Source organism: Scyliorhinus canicula, chromosome 4 (genome assembly GCF_902713615.1).
Source record: "Scyliorhinus canicula chromosome 4, sScyCan1.1, whole genome shotgun sequence".
Taxonomy (NCBI): domain Eukaryota; kingdom Metazoa; phylum Chordata; class Chondrichthyes; order Carcharhiniformes; family Scyliorhinidae; genus Scyliorhinus; species Scyliorhinus canicula.
This window is the reverse complement of record NC_052149.1, coordinates 62,879,044-62,898,159: the sequence shown is the minus strand read 5'-3', so window position 1 is coordinate 62,898,159 and position 19,116 is coordinate 62,879,044. Positions and strand designations below refer to the sequence as shown.

At 47.9% G+C, this 19,116-nt stretch overlaps 1 protein-coding gene across 3 annotated transcripts in view; it reads left to right on the top strand.

Moving 5' to 3' along the window:
• Positions 1-19,116, top strand: part of fggy (FGGY carbohydrate kinase domain containing) — a 435,125-nt gene that overhangs the window by 51,647 nt on the left and 364,362 nt on the right. For all 3 annotated transcript variants that reach the window (XM_038794356.1, XM_038794353.1, XM_038794355.1), the window contains one exon: positions 12,538-12,626. In XM_038794356.1, coding sequence (XP_038650284.1) covers positions 12,538-12,626 — 89 coding nt within the window. The remainder of the gene's footprint in view (positions 1-12,537; positions 12,627-19,116) is intronic.

Here is a 19,116-nt window from a genome sequence, read left to right as displayed (position 1 = left end):
ACGCCACTTTCACACCACCTCCACGCCACTTTCTGCGTTTGTGCTTGATGGGAACTGCGCACATGGTGGTGTGTCCTCAGGAAGATGCTGCTCCTCTTAACTGTCTTCTTCAACAGGTTCCAAGTGCTAAGACAGTACTAGAGAAAGAATATGTTAGATTGGTATTGAGATGGTGTGCATTAGCAAATGGAAGCCTTTGCTGATTTGACTAAAGGATTACAAGTGAAAGACAGATAAGCTGCCAGTGCCGCCACCCCTGATGTCCATTGCTTTCCCTGGGCCACCACGCCTCAGGGCTTCCTACTCGATTGGGGGAAGGCCCCCCCTGGTCTTGCTCCTGTCTCCGGCATTATGCGCTGCCCAGACTCTCAGAAAGAGAGGGTGAAAGATACTGAGTCACTGCAAAAAGATAAGTGGAGATGTGTGGAACCCGTCCATATTGTGCAAGTGTTAAGAGGTGGAGGTCAATAGAAAGCCAAGTAAATAGAAAATGAAGTGAGGAAGGAGTTGCTGGTTTTAACCGTGATAGAATGTGAGCTGGGAATGCTGCTGATGTGCAGTGTAAAGATAGCAAAGAAAATGGTAATAAAACTGGAAAATGCTGGAAAAACTGAGCAGGTCTGGCAGAAGAGTCATATGGACTCAAAGCAACAACTCTGTTTCTCTCTCCACAGGTGCTGCCAGACCTGCTGCTTTTTTCCAGCATTTTTTCATTTTTATTTCAGACACCCAGCACCTACAGTATTTTGCTTTTACGTTAAAGAACATGGTAAATGTGTTTAGCATGTGAAAGAGAGGTGTTGTAGTTTGCTTTTGTGACCGTATGTTGAAGTAAATGATCAAGGAGAAAGAATTATTTAGAGTGGTGGGGGAAAGAATTGAAAGAAGTGTTGTCAGGTGTTGTTAAGTGAGGTGACTAGATACCCTCGATGCTCTTGTAAGATCATTAACCTTCTTCTTTGATAGAGCTAATGTAATTTCACTTCATTCTGCAAGGCTCATTCATTGCCTTGCATGGCCCCTAAAGATTACTGTGCAGCAGCATATGCGCCCATCTTAAAAAAACCCCAAGGCATGTTTGTCCCCTGCGCGGTAAGTCCTGGTTGAGGGGAAGTTGCACAGGATTCAAGTCCCAAGCAACATGTGGTTGCTGACAGTGAGCTTCTTGAGCACCTCTCCAGCCTGCTGACTTGTCACCTTGGGCATGCTCCTGTAAGTGGGGGAGAACATTAACTCTCTCGTCTGACAGAAATTGCGCATAGAAAATCCAGAAAATCCACAGAATCCCTACAGTGCAAAAGCAGGCCTTTCGGCCCATTGAGTCTGCATCAACCTTCCGAGTGAGGGGCGAGATTCACCGACCCCCCCCCCCCCCCCCCCCCCCCCACCCCCGGCTGTGTTGAAGAATTGCCAGGGGTGGGCATGAATCCCGCCCCCGCTGTCCTCCAAATTCTCTGACCCCCCAAAAATCGGCCAGGCATGAGTCGCGCCGCCCGCCTCGAAGAATGGTGGGGACCGGTGTGACTCAAGGACCCCGGGGCTGCCCGAATCCTCCAGCCTGCGATGGGCTTAAGTCCCGCCTGTTTTTTGCCAGTCCCACCGGCGTAAATTGGAGTAGGTCCTTACTGGCGGGACAAAGCGGCGCGGGCGGCCTCCGGGTTTCTTGGAGGGGCGCGGGGGGATCTGGCCCCGGGAGGTGCCCCCACGGTGGCCTGGCCCGTGATCGGGGCTCACAGATCTGCGGGCAGGCCTGTGCTGTGGGGGCACTCTATTGTTCCGCACCGCCAGCTGTAGCAGTCCGCCATTGCCGGTGCGGAAACAAAGCCCTCTGCGCATGCGCGGGGATGACACCAGCACACGCTGGCGCTTCTGCGCATGCGCCAACTCACGCCGGCCGGCGGAGGCCCTTCGGCGCTGGTTGGCGTGGCGCCAAGCCTCATTCCCGTCGGCCGGCGGGGCGCAAACCACTCCGGAGCGGGCCTAGCCCCTGAAGGTGCGGCAGATTCTGCACCTTTGGGGCGGCCCGACGCTGGAGTGGTTTACGCCACTCTGTCCCGCCGGAGTTGCCCGCCCCGCTGATTACGGCAGAATCCCGCCCCAGGAGTCTACCTAGGCCCACTCCCCCTCCCTATCCCCTCAACCCCATGCTTTGATCACAGCCAATCCATCAAACATGCACATCTTTGAACTTTGGGAGGAAACTGGAGTGCCTTGAGGAAACCCACGGGAAATGCCCGGGCTGTACTTTTCCTATTTTGCCTCGTGCTATTAACATCATGGAGGTTTGCTGTTTCCCCTGGCCCTCTACCTGCATGATGGCCACTCTCAGTTAAAATCAGTACTACAGTCCAGGTACACACATGAGGAGTGGCACATAATTAAGATATTTTAAACTGAATATCTGCAGCGGGATTCTCCGAACCCCGGCGGGCAGGGGCAGGGTTCATGTCACGGCAATTGGGGGTCGTTGTCAGCCCCCCCCCCCCCCCCCCCCCCGGCAATTCTCCGAGCTCCGATGAGCCGAGCGGCTGTTTGTTTCTGGTCAGTCCCGCCGCCGTGGAGTAGACATGGTCTCGCACGGCAGGACCTGGCAGGTAAATCGGCTGGGGCGGTCCTTGGGCGGGCACGGGGGGATCCGACCCCGGGCGGGGGCCTCCACAGTGGCCTGGCCCGCGATCGGGGCCCACCGATCTGCAGGCGGGCCTGTGCCATGGGGCACTCCTTCCTTCCGTGCTGGCCCTTGTAGGGCTCTGCCATGGCTGGCGCGGACAAGAGAGCGCATGTGCCAGAAAACGCAGGCGGTTCCGCTAATGCGTGGGATCACGCCGGCCATTTGGCGCATGCGCGGACTCGTGTCGTCCCTTCGGCGCCGGCTAGCGTGGCGTCAACCCCTCCGGCGTCCATCTGGCCCCCGAAAGTAAGGAGAATTCCGCACTTTCGGGGGCTGTTGGCGCCGAAGTGGTTCGCGCCTGTTTTCCCGCTTGTGTGGGGACTTAGTCCCGCGAAGGGAGAATCCCGCCCTGATCTTTTGAAGCAATTCTCCACCATGAAGGGACAACAGATATGGGGAAGGAAGAGATAATGGAACTTGAAAGTCTTGATTTAGCAATCTAATTCAGGAGCACAATTAAAGGTGGCAGTGTAATTAATGTACAAGCTAGAGAAAAGAAAAGGGACCTTTGATATTATATCTGGTTGGGGAAAATGTGAAGTATGCACTGAATATTATTACTGTTGGAGAGTATTGTTTACGATTTTGGGTGATCACAATTATAGAAACGACCAAAAGCAATGGATAAGTTGCAGCATAAATTCACTTGGATACCACCAGGGTTTAATTAGGATGCTATCAGAGAAGGCTGGTTTCATTTATGAAAAAACGTGAGAAGTTGGTACAGTGTCATTGGGCTCAAGGGGCGAAGATTCTGAAGAGTCATGATTTTTAAAGAATGTAACAAACACTTCGGATGGCTGATTAAGTGGTAATGCGAGGTCACAAATGGTAAGATTAGCGCAGAAAGAATTAAGAATTACGTATTTTTTAGAGGGTAGTTAGGATATGAAATTCTCAGCCACAAGCTGTTATTGAAGCAGAGTCTGTAATTACTTTCAGAAAGGAATTTGTTGACTGTTGCAAAAAGAATATACCAAGGTATGGGATTAAGGAGAGCAAGATTTGCCGAAATAGTTTGTTTTCATTAAATCCATGCTTGAACTAATAGGTGACAAGTAACCTTTGTACCATTAAGTGCCAGGTTATCATGAACATGAGAGAGTCTAATCACCTTCCCTTGTCATTCAGTGGCATTTCTATCACTACGCTCCTTATCTTCAGCATTGTATAGTTGGTGGTGGTGGTGGGGAGGATAGGGGAGGTGTTGTTCGGAGTGGTCATAATTGACGAAAAAATCATTACTCAATTAAATTAGCCACATAAATATCATTGCTACCACAGGGCACCACGGTAACACAGCGGTTAGCACTGTTTTTTCACAGCGCTAGGGACCCTGGTTCGATTCCCAGCTTGGGTCACTGTCTGTGCGGAGTCTGCATGTTCTCCCCGTGTCTGCATGGGTTTCCTCCAGGTGCTCCGGTTTCCTCCCACTGTCCAAAGAAGAGCAGGTTAGGTGGATTGGTCACGCTAAATTGTCCCATAGTGTCCAAATATTAGGTGAAATTGCTGGGTTACGGGGATAATGATAATAATAATAATCACTTATTGTTACAAGTAGGCTTCAATTACTGTGACGTTACTGTGAAAAGCCCCTAGTAGCCACATTCCAGATAGGGTGAAGGTGTGGGCTCAGGTAGGGTGCTCTTTCAGGGACCGGTCTAGACACAATGGGTTTAATTTCTTCCTTCTGCACTGTAGATTCTATGACTCAGAAGCTGGTTAGTCTGCAGCAAGTAGATCGCTTCTTGATCATCACTGCCTCCCCACCCCCACAGACCTTCTCCATCAGCCACATCATGCATTTCAGGACTGTAATGGAATATTCTTCAGTTATTTGGATAGATGCAGCTGAAACAACACTCAAGAAGCCAAATACCATCCAGGAAAAGCAGTCTCTTCTGGCGTTCCAGGACTGAGGTGTGTACTAATACACGGTGCACAGCAACAAGTCACTGAAGCCTCTTCTGAGGAAGTATTCCCCCAAACCTGCGCCCTCATCAGCCAAGAAGGACGTAGGCCGCATGTGTGTGGGTATGCCATCATTTTCAAGTTCCCCTCCAAGCCACATACCATTCTGACTTGGACATATGTTGCTCTTTCTTCATTGTTGCTGGATCAAAATCCTAAAGACCCCGACCAAACAGCATTGCAGGAATACCTGCAGCACATAGGCTGCAGCAGTTCAAGAAGCATCCCTATCTCAACGGATGGGCAATAATTGCCAGAGATGCTCACATCCCGAAGAATTAAAAATAATTTCTGCCGTTTGCAACTTTCTAGAGTTGCTGTTAATATTGCTCTATATATTCATCTGATTGGAAGTGTTGTTCTGCAGTTTATAACTCGTCCTGCCAAATCCTGACCCTCCCAAGGTAGATCACTCCATTTAAGTGCAGCTTTTTAGAAAGCAATCTATCAGCAGGTAAACATGTGACCCAAATTTAAAAAGAAAAAGCATGAAGTGTTTTGCTATAACCCTATTTCCTTGGACACATGATGAAGGCAGTGTACTGTTTGCCTTTAATAATTTAAATCACTTAAGGTCTTAATGGTCAAATTTGATGGCCATTCACAATTTGCAATTATTTCTGTATTTTTGCATCTTCAAGACTTGTTTTTTTTAAAACAAAACAGTCTGCTGGTCCGAAATTCAAGATGATTTTAACCTCTAACCTTTACTGTAATTTTTCTGCCAGTTTATGCAGTAATCACTTTTGGTAATGTGATGTGTTCAGCTACAGGTTTTAACAACTGGCCACTCACCCTCAACAATTCCCTTGAAATATCACGGTATCCCTGGCCTCACATTGTTTGATTTTTCATTTTAAACTGAGAAATGTGCATTGGTCACAAGCAGAAACTTATCTGTCTGACCCTAGTGCAGCCTGCAAATGAATTAATGTTATTTCTCAGCAGGAGGGTTGGGTCGGGTAATGTAATTTAAAACACTGGCTTTTCATCTTTCACCTAACATCAGAAAGATGGAGCTAAAAATTTGATTGCCCCTTAAAATGGGTGTGATGATTGCAATGTGTGATTAACTTACACCCATTCAAAGTAGGGAGCATGTAAACTTTGTGCTCCCTGCCAATTATAATGATCATGGCGTGCAACCCAGTGCTAAACATGCTGCTGAGTGGCTGCATGCCTCAGCAGGGGACTCACAATAATGCAAGATAAGCACTGCTTAAAGTTATCCTGCATTCCTTAAAGGCAGCCTTCTTAAAGGCAAGGCGTATTCTGGTTGCATCAGGTGCTGGAAGCTGTTGTGGAAGAAATGATAAGCAGAAGGTGGAGCGGAAATGGTGCAACTGGTCAGAAAGCATGCCCAAGGTTCTCCATAGTAGCACTGGACAGGTGGAGAGAGGCCCTCTTCCCTCTGGGGACAGGTGACACTCCAGACTGACATTATGAAGGCAGTAGGAGCAGTTAGCCACCAAAATCAATGCCAGAAGTCTAGCATTGAGGACCTTGATGCAGTACCACAAAAACTTTAATGAGTGGTCAAGGTCAGTGAATGTATCTTCACGTGCCACTTCCTTATGAATGAAGCATTTGCCTCATGCGCTGCTGCATTTAACAGATTCTTTTTACTCACCTACAAAATGTCTCAGTCAAGCACAATTCACTTCACCTTCCCACACGTACAAGGTTGCAAGCCTCGTATTTACATTTCACAGCTTGCACACACAGTCATCTGTTCAACTGTGGAAGGCATATCAGTTAAGCACATTGCGCCATAGTTGCTGAAACAGTTACTTATTTCTTGCAATTTCTTGCACCATAATCAAAGGCAGCAGGAACAAACTGGTGGGGAACAGGCATGTCTGCATACCCTCACCCCCATGGAGAGGATGGTGCTACCAATCATTAGTGTGGCCATGTGTCATAGATAAAAGTTTATCCTTAGAATCCCTACAGTGCAGAAGGAGGTCATCCAGTCCATCGAGTCTGCACAGACCCTCTGAAACATCACTCTACCTAGGTCCACTTCCCTGTCCTATTGAGGGCCAATTTTAGAATGGCCAATGCACCTAACTTGCACATCTTTAGATGCCCGTGAACAACTTGTTTTAATATGTGAGATTGGTGTGTCCCAATTTCAATAATACCATCAGCAAGCTTTCATGAATTTAAAAATAAATTAGATTATTTATAATCACACAATTTCCCCAGAGCCTTAAACATGACATCTCTCACACACAGATTGGACACAGATGAATAAAGATAAAGGAAACAATATGATTACGTTTGGAATTATTTCAGTCTCTTTCATAGCAGGCTAATCTCTAGTTTCTTAGATTAATCAAAGCTTTAGCTGGAGTTTGGGCCTTGTAAAAGCAGAGGATTCTCTATAAATTGAGAGGCTTCTTGTCGTTCAATTGCCAGGGGGTCTGATCTCAAGTGAACTTGAAGTTACAACAGGTTGGGAGAGTAGGCTCTTCTCCCACTTTCAAGGTATAGCTGGATATTACCTTGAGTGCTCAGCTGTCCTGCAGCGGCTTTGTTGGCTACAGTGGCGTTTCTGATGGCATCTGTCCCAGTAAAGCTTCTGCTGTTATATTTTGAAAGCAGGTAATAAACATGGTTGCCCTACCCATGTAACTTTTTATAATCTAAAATCCTTTTCAAAATAAGGTGGTGTGTTAGGCTGCTAAATGTCCTGTGCTCTGGCTTTTCACTGAGAGTTTCAGACAGGCAAGGTCTCAGTGTTTGGATGGGGAGCCATCACAATACAATGAAAGATCAATGAGATCTATTTCATATTAGTCTAACACCAGCTGAGGAGGAGGAGAAGAAAAGGAGGAGAAGGGATGTCTCTTTTGTCAATGGTGAAATGGAAGAATGAGTTGGCTGGTATGTTATAGTCTGTTCTGTTGATGTTACATGCTTAACAGAGGGATGTGTGAATTCCACAAGTGCCTGCGACTGTGCATATTTTAATTAGGTGGTTGCTGAATTTCAGGACTGTCTGGAGCTGAATGATGTACCATCAATGACTACGAGACAAAATGGTGAACTATTGTGGCTTTATTGTGCTCGATGTTAAGCCTCCTGCAGCTGGAACCAGAATGGGGGCAGTGTAGGAGAGTGTACACTTTTATACAGACCCTGCTGGGTGGAGCCAGCAGGCCTGCATTTTCTGTAATGACTATAGTACAATGGCAGCACCGTAATACACGTAATGTATGACCAGTGGTGTTTACCACACTGAACGCTGCCAAGTCACATGATATGCTGCAGCCATGTTAAACAATTTTTAAAAAATACAGCTTTAAAGTTTGTAATATTCATGCCTGTACTGGTTTTGCAACACAACTGAGGCTGTGGTCAGCAGAGGGGCTGAAACTATAGAAGATGGCAGTATGTTCATACCTAAAGCAGCTTCTCATATCCCACTTCTTTCTTATCCTGCAATCTCTTGTGATATAATTCTGCAAACAAGCACCTCTTGGTTGCTCCCACCTCCCTCACTCCAACCCTACCTTGGAACATCACAGTGTTCCCATACTCATTCAGTGACTGGTACACTTGCTTTCCTCTAACTGTGCCAAATCATTGCACAAACAATCCTGGGCCCACTCAAACTCACCACTGGAAGTGTTTTCTGAAGCTAAAAGAGCTCTTTGGACACTGATTGCTGGAATTGATCCAGTGGGTCCAGGGCTTTCCCACAGAGCGTCTTGACTGGGCAATCTCATCTCTACAGTTGCCACTGCTGCTCAGAGGAGGAGCAGCATATGACCTCAGATGTGACCTCAAATGCGACCTCTAATAATAATAATCTTTATTGTCACAAGTAGGCTTACATTAACATTACAATGAAGTTACTGTGAAAAGCCCCTTGTCGCCACATTCCGGCGCAGGTTCGGCTACACAGAGGGAGAATTCAGAATGTCCAATTCACCTAACAAACACGTCTTTCGGGACTTGTAGGAGGAAGCCGGAGCACCCGGAGGAAACCCACGCAGACTTAGAGAGAATGTGCAGATTCCGCATAGACAGTGGCTCAAGCCGGGAATCAAACCTGCGACCCTGGCACTGTGAAGCTCTGCAACCACACCGGGATTGCGACCCATAGTTCTGGGAATCCCAGCTGTCGAGAGTAGCATAAAGGTAGGATCAGCAAGTGGTGAGAACTCAGCTGAGAACTGCGATAGAGTGGCCTACATGTAAAGACTTAGAAAGGCTTGCCAGACAGCATGTTGTCACTCTCAAGGAACATTAAGGAGCCCAACTGCAACTTGGCACAGAGCTTAGAGCTCATCCCTTTTAGAATGGAATTTCTGCTCAACTCCATAAGAATGATGCAGCACCCGATGGATGATGGGTGAGATCTTGAGCTTCTATTGCAGCACAAACAGAAGCCACCTCATATCTGGGAAGGAAATCTGCCATCCTTACCAGGTCTGGCCTACATGTGACTGCAGGTCCACAGCAATGTAGTTGAGTCTTAAAGGAAATGCCCTTTGAAATGGCCCAGCAAGCCACTCTGTTCAAAGGCAATTAGGGAAGGGCAATAAATGCTGGTTCTGCCAGCGTTGCCCACATCCAATGAATGAATAAAAAAAAGAATAATTTGTGGGAGTGTTAATGAATGGGGAATTGGGGTTGTGTTTACTGCTGTCACGTTTGGATGAGTTGCTCAATGACATCTCAGTCAAAAGGGGGTTATGATGGCTGCCTTTTCCTCCGCTTTCCCCTCCTCAGCTGGTCACTACATAACTGGTGGAAAGGGCTGTACTCTCATGATGGTGAACTTGTTTTGCAAATCCTGACACTCGCTTTCCCAAGTCCACTAGAATGGTCCATGAAGTGGAAGTATTGTTTAATGACCCTAATAGTCAGCTCCATCACATGTCATATGGCAGCTTATGGGCTTTTGTCATTTGCATGTTGCCCACGTGTATGTGGATTGTACAACCAAGCCAGGAGTCATGTCATCAAAAACTAACCCTTGTTGCTTATCAACCACCCTCTGGCTTGTTTGGTGGCTCAAATGCAGATGGTAGAGCAGACTTCTGCAGATTGAAGGCACCATAACTGATGTAAGGGTAACCAAAACTGATCCGCATGAAACACCGCATACAGTCATGCACCAGAATAATGTTGAGAGAGTGGAACCCATTATGGTTGCAGTACTTCTCAAGGTTGACATGCAAAGTAATATGTGTGAAATTCCTGTGATCCCTTGCAGCATGGGAAAATCTGCAGCTCTTCTAAAGCTATGTATTTGTTCCACCTTCACTCTGGCAAAAGAGATTGAAACTCAGCTCTCTTGGAATACAGGGCCTCAGTGAGCTTCCTTATACAACTGTCAAAAGTAAACTCGAAAATCATAGAATCATCGGGCAAAAACTAACGGCAGTGCCACGCCCGACTCAGTACACAAAGAGGCCGGTAACGGGATTTGGCAAAACTTCGGAATCTGGATCTCGGCCATAAAGTCTGCAGTCAGGCCCTCTTTGATATTCATGCATCAGAGTTATCTAAGGTGCAGATGAGGCCGGCAAGGTGGCCCAGTGGTTAGCACTGCTGCCTCACAGCTCCAGGGTCACAGTTTCAATTCCAGCCTCAGGTGCCTGTCTATGTGGAGTTTGCACTTTTTCCCCGTGTCTGCGTGGGTTTCCTCCGGGTGCTCCGGCTTCCTCCCACAGTCCAAAGATGTACATGTTAGGTGGATTGCTGCTCCCCCACCCAGCACCATACCGTGCCTCGGCCCACCCATGTCGAGCAGTGCTGTCCATGCCTACTCCTCCCATATCCCTCCCCACCCGCGATGAACGAAGCATGCGGCTCATGATGCCCTCTCTGTGTGTCCCCGCAGGAGAAGTTGGCCCACAGCAGATGGGAGGGGGCCTTGACAGGTAGCAGGGTGCCAGACATCAGAGTCCTCACCCCCTATGAGGAACGGGCCCTGGAGGTCGTGGGTGAGGACAGATCGGTCATCAGCATAGAGCTTGGCATAGAACGCAGAGGTGAGGATCCACCGCCCACCGCCCAGATGACCTGTCAGATGTGAGTTGTTAATGCCATATAGACTGACCCATCCCTCCCACTGCCACATGTCCATTATCCAATAGGATCTCCATCCCGACTGTGCCGACCCATCCAGGGCAGTCCCTCCCACCCTGGGCTGTGCAGAATTGTTGAAGTCAGCACGTGCCACACCACTCCCTGTAGACTTTAGCAACTTTGAACAACTCTGGAAATCATAGAATACTTCTCGGACTACTGCTACAGCAAGTGGAAATTAATCAGAAACTAACCTGGAAACAGTTGACGTTCTCTTCAAATAACACTTCTCTCCACTGTCTGCGTGGAGTTTGCACATTCTCCCCGAGTTTGCGTGTTTTGTCCCCACAACCCAAAGATGTGCAGGGTAGGTGGATTGGCCATGTTAAATTGTGCACGCTAAATTGCCCCTTAATTGGAAAAAAAATGAATTGGGTACTCTAAATTTATTTTTTAAAATAACACTTCTCTCAATGTGTTCATTAAAATTAAAACTTTTTTTGAAGTAATTAGATTTCAAATTTCTTCTCAAAGAAACATGTGTGCTCTTTTTACTTTTAACCATTCTTTCCTCTTAGATGGGCAAAATAATGACACCATCATTGCATTGCAGTTAAAAAAATGTTAAAGCTCTCACTGGCAGATTATATAGCGATTACTGGAATGTTACCCTTTTGGATGTTGAAACAGTCAAAAGGGAAGCTGAGAAACCATTCTCGTCTTTGAATTCAATTGTAGTTTCTGATGAACAGATGTTTCTGCTGTTTGCATTATTATAAATTATGTTGGAGCATTGTGTAGTGTCACTGTGGGAAAATGTATCACGTTCTGTATTTCCATCTCTAAAGTACTGGCTTGGAAGCATGCTGGGTGTTAGTTAGTAGTTTTCCTTTTATGCATTTCAGCCACCCTGTATGGATGGTGCAGTTTCGGTGGAGGTTGAGAACAGGTCTGTAATCTGTCTTTTAAACTGAGAATTCTGCATGGCAGTAGGGCATTGTAGCAGAGAGCTAGGCAATAAAGGCTGCCCAAGCCACTGAGGCCCACCTCCCATGAATGAATAAAAAGAAGACAGTTCTTCCACTGCTGAATTGTTTCCACTCAGGATTGATCAAGGGCATTTCAGGGTACCTCATTCCCCATCACAATTTTCATTCACTTAGTTACTTACGCATCTGGAATAACATCACTCGGAGACGGAGGACTTTGCAAAATGCAACTCACTTAACTTAATGTTGGCACGTTGGCACAATGGTTAGCATTGCTGCCTCACAGTGCTAGGGACCCGGGTTCAATTCTGGCCTTGGATGACTGTCTGCGTGTACACTCTCCCCGTGTCTGCATGCGTTTCCTCTGGGTGCTCCAGTTTTCTACCACCGTCCAAAGGTGTGGAGGCTAGGTATATTGGCCATGCTGAATTGTCCCTTTGTGTCGAAATGTTTAGGTTGGGTTATGGAATTACAGTGTGGGCTCTTTCGGAGGTCAGTGTTGACTCGATGGGCTGAATGGCCTCCTGCACTGCAGGGATTCAAAGCAACATATTATATTTTTTTCAAAACAATGCATTCTTTTGAAAATGAAAACATTATTTTAGAATATGAATTGTGATTTAGATTTTTATTTGTGAACTACTGTGTGAACAAATAACCACAGCTTTGAAAGCAGATTAATTTATTTGTGACTTTAAAAAAACGGTGATCAATGTGTTTTCAATGTTCTGTAACATTACAATTTACAGTTATAAATTACAGTGACACTTAAAGGAACAAAATATCTTGTAAATACCACATGAAAAGGATATTTGCTGGTTTTTGGAATTGCTAACTCTGTTTATTTGAATTTGCTAGAAACTTCCAGACATTTGCTGGGAAAAAGCTGGCCATTTCTTTGATCTCCCTGATTTTCTATCTTGGAAAGCCACAGGTGCAACTACAAGGTATTTATTTACATAAAGTCTGGTATTGCTGCAATAAGGACTGTTCATTACTGCAGTGGGAGTCTTCTGGGAGAAGTAAACCATGCCAAAATGGTTGCAGGGTGTGGGATGGGGGGTTGCAGATGCAGTTTTGGCAAACTTCCATTTGAACCTTCTGATACTGAGCCAGAAGATGAGATCATCTTGGTGCTTAAAAGGACAAACTAAACCTGGACAAAATGTGCCTGAGTTTGACAGAGTAAAGGCTGCTTGATGAGACAGTCTTCGTAAATGCTCTCATGGGGTGAGGGCCGAGTCTTGCAGGTGATATTGTGGATTCATAATATGAAAGAGCGTTGCTGTTCTCTTGGCTGACATTTGTTAACTCCCCATTTCCACTGCCTGGCATGACTCAAGTGTGTCTGCGCTCCTAAGTAAAATAGTCGTTTAATGTGAAATATGAGAGACATATGCAGTTTTCTATTTCAAGAAAATGATCTCAAGGAGTGAAAGTGTGTGTTTCTGTGAGCTGTTGTGCACAGACTCACGATGAAGCAGCTTATTCATAGAATCATAGAATTTACAGTGCAGAAGGAGGCCATTCGGCCCATCGAGTTTGCACCGGCTCCTGGAAAGAGCACCCTACCCAAGGTTAACACCTCCACCCTACCCCCATAACCCAGTAACCCCACCCAACACTAAGGGCAATTTTGAACACTAAGGGCAATTTATCATGGCCAATCCACCTCACCTGCACATCTTTGGACTGTGGGAGGAAACCGGAGCACCCGGAGGAAACCCATGCACACACGGGGAGGATGTGCAGACTCCACACAGACAGTGACCCAAGCCGGAATCGAACCTGGGACCCTGGAGCTGTGAAGCGATTATGCTATCCACAATGCTACCGTGCTGCCATTGAAGGGAAGATGAGTGCAAACGATAGTTGGCACCATTTGTAATGTTATCTTCTGAGAAAACTAAATAGTAACTGACACAAAAGTCGGTTTGAACAAAAGTGAAACAAGTGATTTTTAGGTATTCAGTTGTTGCACAGAAGTACTATATAGAGTATTGTTTGAAAGAATTTTAAGAACAAGAAATTGAGATGAGGACTTTAATCAATAACAACATACATGAATATTTTTGTTTTTAAAATAAATTTAGCGTACCCAATTAATTTGTTCCAATTAAGGGGCAATAAACTGTGGCCAATCCACATATTCTGCACAGCCTTGGATTGGGGGGGGGGGGACGAAAACACGAGGAGAATGTACAAACACCACACAGACAGTGACCCAGAGTCGGAATTGAACCTGGGACTTTGGGGCCGTGAGGCAGCATGAATTCTTTGTTGCTGCAAACTCCATTATATTATCATTGCTTAAAAAGCAACTTTTTTCATGAAAGCTAATAAACCTAAATGTAAATTAAAGTCTGTACAATTCCAGTATCTTAAGCACAAATCTAGGTTGACAATGCAGTCTAGTGGTGAGGAAGTGCTGCGCTGGCAGAGGTGTCAACTTGTGGATGGGATGTTAAACCATTGCTCCTTCTGGCTTATCAGGTATATGTACAAAATCCTATCCTAATATTTGAAAAAGAGCAGGGGAGTTCCCCATGGGACCCTGGCCAATTTCTAACCTTCAACCAACAGCACTAAAGTAGATTATCGGGCTATTACCAAATTGTTTGTGGGACCTTGCTAATTGCAAATTAGCTGCTGGGTTTCCTACCTTATAATGATGACCACATTTCAAAATCATTTTGTTGCCAATAAAGTGCTGGAGAATACCCTGAAATTGTGCAAATTCTTTCTTTCTCAAGCAACAACGTACATTTATACTGCAGCTTTAACATGGTAAAACATTCAAGGTGTTTCACAGGTGATTTATCAAGGAATGTTTGACACAGAGCCATATAATGAGATATTAGGGTTGGTCACAGAAGTAGTTTTGAAGACGTGTCCTGACAGAGTAAAGTGAGGTGGAGCTGTGGGGAGGTTTTAGAGGGAAATTCAAAGTTAGAACGTTAGCTGGTGGAGTGATTAAAATCTGGGATGTGCAGGAGCCAGAATTGGAGGTATTGCACTCGAGGTATATATAACGCATAAAATGATGTCCATGTGTACTGATAGCATTATTGTATTATATGTATTGGTATTATTTCCTTAAAATGAGCATTATAATCACTGACACACAACTTACTGGTGGTAATATCACATTGACACCACTTAAGCCAAAGAGAGAAAGAAATAGAAAATATATTACAAAAAATGAGGAACAAGGAGTAATTACAGTATGTTAATCCCATTTTGCTTTTCAGATTGTAGTAGAAACTGCCCACGGTTCACTCTTGTAGTTATGCTGCCATCTGTGCTCCTTGAGATTAAGGCTTTATGACCACTCTTAGTTTTCGACTTGTGAGGTTAGCATATCTGCTACAATAAGTCCCAGTATTGGCTTCTGATCAATCGAGGAGTTGCTTCATTCTCACTGCTAACTGCCCCATTAATATGTGGTTGCTGCGACATTGTGTGGTTATTGCAGAAGTTACACTTATTTTTGGAATGAGGGAAAATTCACATATATTTTAGAAAACTAAAAATGCATGTCCAAACCATAAAATAATACAACTAAGTCACCCGAAACCTAAGTCTGATCCTTGTGTTCCACCATCCATTAAATTTAGCTGAAAATGGTCCGAATTCACACTATGGCATGGTCTTCCAGCCTCGTTACACTCACTCTCAAGTGTAACGAGGCCGGTAAATAGCGGGAAAGGCCAAAAAAGAGATCCTCACCAGGCGCCAAACAGTTTGCGATGCAGCCAGTCCGATCCCGTAGGCGAAATCGGGCTCTCACCTTAGTGTGGCGAGAAACCAATTATGACCACTTAAGCCCCATTTCTATACAATCAACGAGAGCGACCCCATATTCAGCGGCCTCCCGTGATTCATCGGCCTCCCCAGCAAGTGCTCACGCTGGCACTGATTAGTACACCTTTTGAAAAACGTGAACCTGGCGGAAGGGCTTCAGTGGGGAACCAAGGAGATGAGTAGCAATCTTTATTCACAGGCAAAGAGCACGGGTGTGCTGGGCTTGCCAGTGCTCAGCGGGAGGTGGGTGACCCTCCACAGGGGAGTGGGGGGGGGGGGGGGGGGGCGCTGGGGGGGGGGCAACTGGGGGGGCTATCGCTCGCGGCAGCGCCATGCAAACCCCTGGATCCCAACCTCATTCCAGGGGTAACCCTTGCCCCTGCCTGTCTATCCCACCAATCACCCATAACTCCCATCCTCTCGTGAGGTAAATAGGGAGAGCTGAGAACTCTGGCTGCACGGCTGAAGGCTATCACTTATAGGGAATTGGCACTCGTGGGTAGGGGAGCACTTGACACAAGCCAAGTGGATTCCCTTGGGTAGGCGGGCCATCTAGCATGTGGGAGTCATTGCCTAGTATTCCAATCACACATTGATGCCTGGACACTGTGCCTGAACACTGCGGGAGGCAACACCGCACACGCAACAGCCAACATCCAAAAGCCCAGGGAATGAAACACAGATTCGGGGAGATGTCCATGACTGGAGACTGTGTGAGTGCCACGGGGGGAGTTGCCTGCAGAGATGGGAAAAGAGTCCAGGGGTCAGCCCGCATTGCGAAAGAAAGTAACAGAGGTACCATAATGGCTGTGCAAAAATGTTTAAATGTGCTACACAATATCCCATCCCCGATAGTGCCGCCTCCCTACCCTGGTGCCGTCAGTGATTCTCCACACGCCTGGCCCTCCTAGCTCTACTACTATGTCTTGGTTTTTCCCCAGGATGTACATCTGAGGTGGAGGCAGCCAGCTGCTTACCACGTCCCATGGCCTCCGATGCCTCTGGTGGGTGTCCTCTGGGGGCTCTGGGGTCAGAGCGCCCCGGCTCACTTGTCGGTGGCACATACACAGCTGTGCTGCCCTGTCCTGTGCTGCCTGAGAGACGCGGCCTCATCAGAGGGGTGGAACTCGGTTGGGGGGGGGGGGGGGGGGGGGAGGGGGGTGGGGGGGGAGGGCGAGTAGCTCCCCAATGGGACAGGTCCGCGTTGGCACCCAGCACCCCTCCTACCGATCTGTGCGCATCGACCCTGGGGTTCACCTTGGGACAGAGGAGCAGCTGTTTTGAGCCCCGGGTGCCCCTACATCATCTGGCTCTACCATCCCTAGCAGTTCCCCATGGTTCGCACCATGGTGTTGATGCCCTCAGCGATGCTCCTCAGTGACTGGGACATGCTCTGCAGTGCTTCAGCCATGCCCACCTGCGACTGGGACAAGCTCTGCAGCGTCTCGCCCATGCCCACCTGAGAGCGGAACATGTCCTGCAGAACCTCATCAATGAAATGAAAATCGCTTATTGTCACAAGTAGGTTTCAATGAAGTTACTGTGAAAAGCCCCTAGTCGCCACATTCCGGCGCCTGTTCGGGGAGGCTGGTACGGGAATTGAACTGTGCTGCTGGCCTGCCTTAGTCTGCTTTAAAAGCCAGTGATTTAGCCCTGTGTGCTAAACCAGCACATGGGGATGACATCCCTCAGCGTGTCGGACATTTTGCCGAGAAGCTCAGCCATGGCCATCATCGACTGCGTGACGCCTTTGACACCTTCCCTCATGGTGACGATATCGTGCACCAGGCTTTCCAATGTGGCCCCGCCACCCTAGCAGTGTTGACCTCGGTGCCACTCATTGCCAGCGCCATCTCCTGCGTCCGTAGCCTCTGGGACTCCTCTAAGTGGCTATTGAGCAGCTGGAATGACGCTGACATCTCTCTCAGAATGTTTCAGCCAATCCCTATCGTCACCATCAGCTCCAGGTAACCCACTTCCAGAGGCTCAGCATCAGGTTGGGACCTAGCTGGTTCCTGGGATCCAGCAGACCTTTGATTGCTGTCTCGCCTGGGATTCCTGCCTCCACCTGACGTATATCAGCAGCTGTGTGGTGTCCACCAGATGGTGCCCCAGGAGCCTGTCCACAAACATGTCTCACTGAGATCTGCGCTGGTGGAGGGTGGAGATGACAGCTGTGCTGCGACTATTATGTGGCATCCTCAGAGTCTGCTCCGAGGTGTTCTTGGCATAAGGAGAGGCGGCTACCCTGGATGAGCTGTTGCCGTCAGCTGGAGGACCTGGAGGAGAATGGACATGTGGTCAGTGGGAGCGATGGGTCAGTCAGTAAGGCGATCGCTACTCATGGGCGGGATTCTCCCCTACCCGGCGGGGCGGGGCGTCCCGGCGTAGCGGAGTGGCGCCAACCACTCCGGCATCGGGCCTCCCCAAAGGTGCGTAATTCTCCGCACCTTTAGGGGCCAAGCCTTCACATTGAGGGGCTAGGCCCGCGCCGGAGTGGTTGGCGCCACGCCGATTGGTGCCAAAACTGGCACCAACGGCCTTTGACGCCCGCCGCCCGGTGTCGGGGCTGTCCGAAAGGCCTTCGCCGGTTCGCGCATGCACCGGTGCGTCAGCTGCCGCTGACGTCACCACCGGCGCATGCGCGGTAGGGGGGGTTCTCTTCCGCCTCCGCCATGGTGGAGGCCGTGGCAGCGGCGGAAGAAAAAGAGTGCCCCACGGCACTGGCCTGCCCGCCGATTGGTGGGCCCTGATCGCGGGCCTGGCCACCATTGGGGCACCCCCCGGGGTCCGATCGCCCCGCGCCCCCCCCCAGGACCCCGGGGGCCCGCTCGCGCCGCCAATCCCGCCGCCACCAGAGGTGGTTGAAACCACGGCGGCGGGAGAGGCCTCTCAGCGGCGGGACTTCGGCCCATCACCAGCCGGAGAATCGCCTCGGGGCTCGCCGATCGGCGAGGCACGATTCCCACCCCCGCCAATTCCCAGGTGGCGGAGAATTCCAGCCACGGCAGGGGCGGGATTTTCGCCTGTCCTGGGCGATTCTCCGACCCTGCAGGGGTCGGAGAATTTCGCCCCATGTTTGACAGGTCCTCCGGGTGGATCCCGGTGGTTCCTCTTTTCCAGGTTCCCAAAACAATTGGCACAGCAGGAGTCCAACAGAAGAAATAAACATTAACATGTCGTATTGCAGTTAGGTGCATACTGTACTGATTTCGACTAAAAATTAAGTAAAGCCTAAGAATCATCATTAGCCTGCTGTTCATGTGTTAACTGTGGGTTGCTAAAAGCTAGTGGGGAAAAAAAGTACTCTTGCATGTTTACTCAAGATAATATTGTTTGCCGTCTGTGAGGTAAAATGTAGCTTTCCTCTGCCACATGTCACATCAATGAATGATAAAGGAGCGACACTAATTGCCTGGATCTAAAACAGCTGAATTTTACCTGTAATCAGAGTAGTACATGTGCAAAGCTGCTTGTTTACTTATCAATCCCTCCAAAAAACAGAATCATTGGTCATTGACATTGTGGGGTATAAACTGGGTGCAGCACTTAGAATAGAATAGATAGAATAGATAGAACAGTACAGCACAGAACAGGCCCTTCGGCCCTCAATGTTGTGCCGAGCAATGATCA